Consider the following 9,225-nt stretch of genomic DNA (forward strand, 5'->3'; position numbering starts at 1 on the left):
TTTTTGGGTCGGGGGTTAAAAATACCTACCACTGAAATCACGAAATATTTGATTGATTGAGGGAACGAAGGTTTTGAAAATGATTAATAATTCTCGTCGTGTCGATTTCTTACGTGGACTGAATTATTGATGTCTGTGTTTTCCAATATTATAAAGCAAAAATATCCAATATTATAAATGCGAAAATCTGTCTGTCTGTCTGCTAGCTTTTTACGGCCCAACTGTTGAATCGATTTTGATGAGATACCGAATTATCTTACATCCCGGGGACGGACATAGGCTACTTTTTATGCCGGAAAATCAAAGACTTCTCACGAGATTCTAATCCATCCACTTAACCGATTGAGGCACGATTTTTGTTAAAAGCATGATTGTAGATAAATGCAAACCTATCTTACTACAAAAACATACAATTTCGCATTTCTAACATAACTAGTTACTGACTAGTTTATAATATGGTTAGTGATTTACAATAAAAAATATTTACCTGGCATTTTCCATGTAGGTACATATAAATGGGTACTGCTAAATATTGAATCGCGTGCCCTGACTATTATTTGAAACCGCTAGGTAATAGAACTGCACTCACATGCAACTATATCAATGTAATCTTTATTAGTAGATGTACGATCAAGGGTTAATAGATTTAACAAAAAGCTGTTCCTGTAAAATGAAACTTTCATAGAAATCTTTCAAGTTATGGCTGAGTCACACAAAATGCGCACGATCTTATCTGCAAGATATAAGCTGCCCTCGAGCTTCGCTGCCCTCGCGCGTTATTCCTTTATTTTAAACTAGCTGACGCCCGCGACTTCGTCTGCGTGGATTTAGGTTTATCGAAATCCCGTGGGAACTCTTTGATTTTCCGGGATAAAATGAGCTAATCCAGGTTATTATCTATCTTCATTCCTCAGCCAAATCCGTCTATAGTAGTTTTTGCGTGAAGTAGTAACAAACATACACACACACACACACACACATACAGACAAACTTTCGCCTTTATAATATTAGTGTGATTAGTGTGTTTTAACCAGCTTGAAACAAAGGCTGCCCAAGCCTTAATTTCAAAAACTCAGCAAACCCTCGGCGCTGTGCTTTGACAGGTGTGACGATCACAAAAACACTTATCACTAGCTAAAATGTTCTATTGCAGCAAAAATCCCATAAATTCAACTACATATTCACAAATGATTCACAATAATTGAGATTGTAGCAATCTGATAATGACATGACAGCTTTCGTGTTAAAAGGTTAGTTTAATTATAACTCAGCATGCTATTCAATATTTCAAACAATACAAAATCATTGTTCACTTGTAAAAGTTAAATTATTTAGTTATTTAGTACAAAACATTTCACAGAACCAATAAACGACGGATTGCATTCGTGTTTTGATAATATAGTACACCGCAATCATTTTCAATGAAAACAACTTTCTAGTTCGATTTGAATTCTTTGGGTTCTTGTAGTTTTCGGGTAGTTTTAAAATTATATTATGCAAAGGCTATTGCACATAAAAAAGAATATTCTGCACATAGCAAAAACAGAAGAATTGAAAAAAACTAAAGTCAAAAATGATCTTATACTGCCCCATCAACCGATTCATGATGTAAGTTAAACATTTATCAGGTTTATTGTTTTACTAGCAAATGACCCCGACTTAGCATGGAATCAGGTTTTAAATTGAGTAGGTGATACTATTGTCGGGAAAAAAGTGGCCTTTGTCCGTTTCTTGGATGCAAGTTATCTCTGCGCATTTATAAAATACAAGCCGATACCCGCGACTTCGTTCGCGTGGATGTAGGTTTTTTAAAATCCCGTGGGAACTCTTTGATATTCCGGGATAAAAAGTAGCCTATGTGCTATTACAGGATAATATCTATCTCCATTCCCAAATTCAGCCAAATCCGTCTAGTAGTTTTTGCGTGAAGGAGTAACAAACATACACACACACACACACACACACACACACACACACACACACACACAAACTTTCGCCTTTATAATATTAGTGTGATGACATAAACCTTAGCAGGAAAAAGAAGTAAGACGTGTTTTAACATTTTGAACTAATTTTAACGTTACAGGATTTTTTACAAACAATGACGCAAGTGTTCCACTGGTCAAAATGGATTGGGATTGTTGGCTTGGAGAGTTCTGTATGGAAAATCTGGGGGTTTATAATACTGTCTCTTTATGTAGCTATAGAAGTAGAAGCTATTTGGAAAGTTATAAAGGCTCTTGCGGGCTGGGCTATTGATACAGCCGCGCAGAGTAAGTCGACTTTATTTAGATTCTGTTTCAATCAGAGGTTTATAGGGCAGAACACCTACGCTTAGATTTACGACTAGATCAGTAAGGTTAGTAAGAGAATTTACATCTCGCTGGCATATACGTCAGAGGATACCTTACAAAGGATAAGATCCTAAAGATCCTTGATCGAAAATCACGCTTTCAGTACTCACAAAGTTTTTATTTGAAGCGCTGTATGGATGAGCTATAAAATAAGGCCATTAAGGTGCATTTTCATTTGAAAAGTGTTTCGATGCTCTAATTTCATCGACGTAATTGATGAGATGTAAAATCTCATACTAAGTATTGCAACTTTACTTTTATAAGTTACGTTACGTCAATGTACCTGCGCAGAAATCTTATTTTTGAATGGTGCGAAAATATTTCGGCCAATCATAGCGCGCGTACCTAATAGCCACTTATTGATTGTTTTGTGATTTCTACGCGCGAATTGTGGGCTAGATAGCACGACTTGTTTTAAACCCAGACCTAAAAAGAGGGCTGTTATAAGTTTGACGTGTGTACCTGTGTATCTGTCTGTGGCATCGTAGCTCCTAAACTAATGAACCGATTTTAATTTAGTTTTTCTTTTTGTTTGAAGGGTGGCTTGAGAAAATCGAGAGTATTCTTAGCTATAATCGAAGAAAATCGGTTCAGCCGTTTGAAAGTTATCAGCTCTTTTCTAGTTATTATTGTAACCTTCACTTGTCGGGGGTGATATAAATTTTTAATTTACACTTGTGTTTGTTATTACAGGAAGTATAGCCGCTAGATTGTCTGGATCCGTGTATTACACTGGTACACTTTTGGGGATGTTGCAGTGCTGGAGACTGTCCAGCTCTTGGAAGGAGCTACGGAAATATTGGGCCTCAATAGAATGGGTTTTGAGCATTCAATACGTACCCCCGGATGCTACTTTGAAAAAACGAATGTATGTAACAATTGGAATAGTTGCTGCCTTTACTACAAGTAAGCTCTTAAGCAATTCAAGCTTAAGTATTAGGGGTTCATTCATTTCAGTTGGTACTAGCCCGGAATTCGGAAGTCTGCAGTGTTTGACCCTCGTGCTTCTAAGAGCTTGTAATATCTCCTATCTATCTCCCGTCATGTCGGATTTCCGTCCGCACCGTTGAGTTATGGGAGTGAGGGAACAGAGAGTGCACCTGTGATTGCGCATACACTTGTGAAGCTAATCTCTATGGAAATTGTCCGTATTTCAGGCGAGAAGATTTTCATACGAATTCGTTCCCAATGGGAACAAAAAACCATGCAACATTCTGTTAACTCTATCAACTCAACTGGTGCAGAGGATCTTCTTAGTGACTTTAATATTTAATTACATGTTTTATTTGATGTTTTATTATTTAACCTTTAACATTATTTATTCGTTTAATAAATAAATATCTTCTTTCAGTTGAACACATTTCCAATGTATTATCGCATTTGGGTTTCCAATGCGAACCGTCACAATGTTTGCGCAAATACATACTTAGCTCGCATGGGTTTTTGTTGCTAGATTGTAAGTAACTCATTTCTTTTTTTTTTTCATAATAATTAATTTCATAATTTTCAAAAATGTGTTCAAAATTCAAATTCGACTTTTGTACCCGTTATAAAGGTTCTAATGTAAATAAAAGCACCATCAAAGCGAGCGCGAAATATAATGTTGATGATTTTCCAAACACAAAATGGAAAATTTGTATACCTACATTTTAAAAACACGCTTCTTACGTCAAACCTTTAAAATTCGTAACTCAATAGAGTAGAATATCTTCGCTATCGATCACCAATATAATTATTATTCAGTCCTGAATCTGGGTAATTATTTTGTGCTGACGCGTGGTAGTTACTGTCTGCCAAATTATTGTCAAATAATGTTTATTCTTTGGACTATCCAAACTACATCAAAGATTTACGCGTACTATACGCACCATGCTACGCCAGTTTACTGGAAAAGTCACACTAGGGATTTAGGGAGTTAGGGACTACTATTTTAGTACTATTTTATATTCTCAATATTGAACCATAAAACCTTATGTCATTCCAGTTGAATACTCAGATTGGATTGGTGTTGCTATCGCTTTTATGAGAATATTAGCAACGATGGTATGGAACCTGCGAGATTTACTCATAATCTTGACCAGCATGGGTTTGACTTCGAGGTATAAGCGGCTTAATGAATGTGTCGCAAAAGTTGCTGCAAGGGATAGCCAAGGAAAGGAGTGGCGTGAAGTATGACTTGTTTGGTTTACGTTTTTTTATAATGTATCTTTTTTTGTTGTATTGCGGTGATAATGTAAGCGGCTTGTCTGGAGATTGATCCCGGGCAAAACACTTTTCAGAGTTATGTGCGTTTGAACAGTTACATATCACTCGCTTTAACGGTGAAGGAAAACGTCGCTCGTGAGGAAACATGCGTACCTGAGAGTTTCCATAATGTTCTCAAATGTATGAAGTCTGTCAATCCACAGCGTCATAGACTATAGTCAGTTAGATTTTTCTAATCTGAAGCGGAATTTACATTAAAAATTAGTGACACAGATTAGTTTCACAACATTAATTTCATTATCAATTGCACGTGTTTAAACCTCTTATTAACGTTTACACGTGCAATTGATAGTGAAATTAATGTCGTGAAACTAATTTCGTGGCACTAATTTCGTAATGTAAATTCCGCTTGAAAGGAGATCCGTTCTCAGTAGTGAGCTGACGATGGGATGATCAAGATGACGAAGACGATGGTTTTGTTCTGTTTATATTGATGGAAAGCTTTTGCATGCGAATGTTTAGAAGAACTTTTTTTTTATTTATTTTTTATAAAATGCATTTAAATCTTATTTTGGATTCCTTTCAGGATACGGAATTCCTAAAAGTGTACTTATGGCGGAAGATAAGAGAAGCATACGTTAAGCAATCGTTGCTGGTGCGGAGAGTTGACAGCTGCTTGGGCCTTCTCATTCTTTTCTCCGCATTCTTTAACTTCTATTTTATTTGCTTACAGCTGTTTTTAGGAATCATGTAAGTTATAAAAATTGATTTATGGAGTTCCCACTAGATTAAAACGTGGGGTTATTCAAAGGGCAGAGCAACGCATCGGCGGTGCCTCTGGTGCTGCAAATGTTCATGGGCGGCGGTAATCACTTGACATCAGGTGACCCGCCTGCTAATGTAATAATGTCATCATCATCACCAACGCACCGGAAGCTCACAATAGCACGGGGCTTCTCTCAGAATGAGAAAGATTTGTCCATACACTACCACAATGGCCACATACCACAAAGTGCGTATTGGCAGACTTCACACAACTTTGAGAACATGAAGAACTCTCAGATATGCAGGTTTCCTCACGATGTTTTTCTTCACCCTTTAAGCAAGTGATACTTACGCAATCGCTCAAAATGCACAAAACTTCGAAAAGTTAAAAGTGCGTGCCTGAATTGAAATATATTTGAAATATGTGGGGAATATCAGTAAAAATAATTAACAATATTATTGATATTATTGCGCCATATCTAGCCTTAATTTTTAATGAGTCTGTGGATACAGGCGCTTTTCCAGATCTCATGAAATGTAGTAAATTGATACCTCTTTTTAAATCGGGTAGCAAAAGTGACCCAAACAATTACAGGCCAATTTCAATTTTGCCAACACTGAGCAAGATATTTGAGAAAATCATGCTCAACCAACTGCTTCAGCATTTCAATTTAAATAAGCTACTCCATTCTGAACAGTATGGCTTCACTAAAGGTCGATCAACAACCGACGCGGCCGCAATGCTGTTAAAGCATATATTCAATGCGTGGGAGGGGTCACAGAATGCCATTGGTATTTTCTGTGATTTATCCAAGGCATTTGATTGCGTTGAGCACGAGACTCTTTTAGTTAAATTGAGCCACTATGGAATCAAAGACACTGCGCTTGGTCTCATTGCGTCCTATCTTAGTGATCGTATTCAAACAGTATGTGTGAATGATGTGAAGTCATCCGGATCAGCCTCACTAATGGGTGTTCCTCAAGGCTCTATTCTAGGTCCTTTCATGTTCTTAGTATACATAAACGATTTACCATATGTAGTCCAAAATATTTGCGATATCGTACTATTTGCTGACGATACGTCTTTGATTTTTAAAGTCGATAGAAATAAGTACAATTTTGACGATATAAATGGTGCCATATCTCAGGTAACTCACTGGTTTACTGTAAATAATCTACTTTTAAATGCAAAAAAAACTAAGTGTATTGAATTCGCACTGCCCAATACCAAGAACACAAGTAACATTAATTTAATGATAAATAATGATATTTTGAAAATAGAAGAGACTACTATATTTTTGGGGATAACCTTAGATGCGAAGCTTCAATGGGGCACCCATATATCAACTCTTGCTGGCAAACTAAGCTCTGCTGCTTACGCGGTTAGAAAGATTCGACAATTAACTGACGTGGAGACCGCAAAGATAGTATATTTTGCTTATTTTCATAGTATTATGTCTTATGGAATCTTAATATGGGGTAGAGCGGCAGATATTGGGAGAATTTTTGTATTACAGAAAAGGGCAATACGCGCAATTTATAACTTAAAACCACGCGATTCACTTCGAGAAAAATTTAAGGAAATAGGTATCCTTACCGTAGCCTCTCAATATATTTACAACAACATAATTTTTGTAAGACAAAATATTCTTAGTTACAAGAGGGTTGGCGATCTACACAACAGGCTGACTAGACACCGTAACAGGCTTGCGACTCCTACGCTCCGTCTCAGGAAGGTCCAAAAGTCATTTGTGGGAATGGGTATAATCTTCTATAACAAAATTCCTCAGTCAATTTTGGACTTGCCTTTACACAGGTTCAAAAAATCTATTAAAAATATGCTCCTGAGAAAAGCATATTATACTATCGAAGATTATGTAAATGATAAAAAAGCGTGGATTTGAACTTCGATTCGCTCCAGCAATGCGCAGGACTTCAATTGCTTTTATACATGGCATAATATTGTATATCAAATCTTTGAAAAGAGCAACCGCCGAGTTTCTTGCTGGTTCTTCTCGGTAGGAAAGGCATTCCGAACCAGTGGTAGATGCTTTTGACGATTCGAAAGAACTTGTAAAAGTCTAATTGAATAAAAACATTTTGAATTTGAATTTGAATTTGAAACTAAGATCCCCAACTAGAAGGCCGATGTCGTAACTACTAGGCTATCACCCTATTATAATATTATAGTACCCTGCCCAAATTCAACTAGCTTCTGTTAGCTTCTGTTCATTCTTTCATTGACCACGAAGAGAAACTCCGAGCATAGTTTTCTCCATCGCCCGCTGGTTAACTCTGGGCTTTCTTATGAGGCCTATAGTTTGGCTGCAAGCATATCGTAGTTTTTTTTTCAGGCAAGAAAAAGATACTCCAGTAAGGGAAGCATATTATGTAGTTTCAATAACCTGGCTGTGTGTTAGAACGGGCTATACAGTGGTGGCTGCAGCTGATGTGTGCAAGCACTCTACAATGGCTTTACCCACTTTGTATGAGTGCAATGCCCAGTTTTACAACGTTGAGGTATAAGTACTAGTACAGTAAGTGAGCTAAGAGAACTAACCTTAGTGGCTTCCCTAGCATAGTGTGGTGTGGTTTTCCAGATTTCTATAAAATATGTAGTTTTAAAGCTACACGGGCTTAAATGTACCTATACCCTTTAAGCCTGAATTTTGAAACTACTTTTTACACAAACCACAGACATTGATGCCTATTTGGTTCTAGGACGTATTCCTTTCAACCTCTCTGGTAAAAGTAGCATTAAATCCGTCTTCGAAACGAAAGCTATACTTACCTGACATAGGTTGAACAAACGACCCTTTTATAACCCCGAGAGTAAATACTCTTTGATTTTTTGGGATAAAAAGTAGCCTATATTTTTCTCCAGGATAAAAACTATCTCTGTAGGTTAAAAAAACTGATAAACCTTGAAAAGGCAAAATGACATACAGACTGACTGACATACTTCGCATATTTTAGGTATAATTATCCTGTATGGATATTATATTGTTTGGTGTTTTATCGATTTATTTTTGGTGATTTATGGAGAGAAGTACTTAGATGAATTAGACAGATAATAAATTAATTATTAATTTCTGGGAATACTTGTATCCCGTTATATGACCCGTTGTGTAGGTATAAGTTAGTAAAAACGTCAAGCATGGCGCATATTTGAGGAAAGGCTACCTAAAACTGCTATCTTTTAGGTAAACTGGCTACGCTGTTTACCTAAAAGATTCCTATTAGACTAGAAAAACATTAATTAAATTAAATTCCTATATAATAATATTCTACTTCAATATTTTTTTAGATAGAGAGGCTGCAGAAACAGCTTGTGAACGAGTATGTAGCGTTGAGTGGAATGGGATTTTTCTATTTGAACAGAACTTTTGTTTTGCAGGTATCACTTGTACCTACTATCTAATACTTCTGGTATTATTGGTAAGAAGAAAACTTACTAATTTCTTATATTTGCAGATGTCTGGTGCCGTAGTCACATACGTTCTGGTTCTGATTCAGTATGATGACTCTGATTCTACTGTCACTTAATGTGTTATACTAATAAATATTCTAATTTAAATGTCAATACGTATTTCATTGTACTCGGTATTTGAAATAAAGTGGCAATTAAAATCAAAAGCCCAACGGTTATAGGAGCAGACAAATCCGAAAGGTCGGCGGTTCAAACCCCACCCGCTGCACTATTGTCGTACCTACTCCTAGCACAAGCTTTACGCTCAGTTGGAGGGGAACGGGGAATGTTAGTCATGATTTAAATTGCTAATAACCTTTTTTTTTAATCTCGTTACGACTTGGTGGTGGGACGGGACGACGGACGGTGGGACGCTTTGAATCGGCACAAAAAATAACTATCATTTTGTAAATGACAGTTATGATTTCTATT

The 9,225-nt window shown here is 36.6% G+C and overlaps 1 protein-coding gene across 1 annotated transcript; it reads left to right on the forward strand.

Annotated features, from left to right (window-relative positions):
* Window positions 1–1,539: 1,539 nt before the first annotated feature.
* LOC123864590 (gustatory receptor for sugar taste 64a-like) lies at window positions 1,540–8,870 on the forward strand. Its single transcript, XM_045905153.1, has 9 exons — window positions 1,540–1,608; window positions 2,087–2,273; window positions 3,048–3,260; window positions 3,706–3,810; window positions 4,339–4,523; window positions 5,146–5,309; window positions 7,679–7,844; window positions 8,632–8,721; window positions 8,799–8,870. Exons 2-9 carry the CDS (start codon window positions 2,102–2,104, stop codon window positions 8,868–8,870), a joined length of 1,167 nt encoding a protein of 388 aa, XP_045761109.1. The 5' UTR covers window positions 1,540–1,608; window positions 2,087–2,101.
* Window positions 8,871–9,225: the final 355 nt, after the last annotated feature.

The sequence above is a fragment of the Maniola jurtina genome, chromosome 4 (genome assembly GCF_905333055.1).
Source record: "Maniola jurtina chromosome 4, ilManJurt1.1, whole genome shotgun sequence".
Lineage (NCBI taxonomy): Eukaryota > Metazoa > Arthropoda > Insecta > Lepidoptera > Nymphalidae > Maniola > Maniola jurtina.

What these genes read in the sequence shown, in the direction of transcription:
- LOC123864590 (XM_045905153.1), top strand. Translation starts at nt 2,102, where the DNA reads ATGACGCAAGTGTTCCACTGGTCAAAATGGATTGGGATTGTTGGCTTG. An exon ending in AGTTGCTGCCTTTACTACAA is followed by an intron (nt 3,261 to 3,705) that starts GTAAGCTCTTAA and finishes ATCTTCTTTCAG; the next exon opens with TTGAACACATTTCCAATGTA. An exon ending in TGGGTTTTTGTTGCTAGATT is followed by an intron (nt 3,811 to 4,338) that starts GTAAGTAACTCA and finishes ATGTCATTCCAG; the next exon opens with TTGAATACTCAGATTGGATT.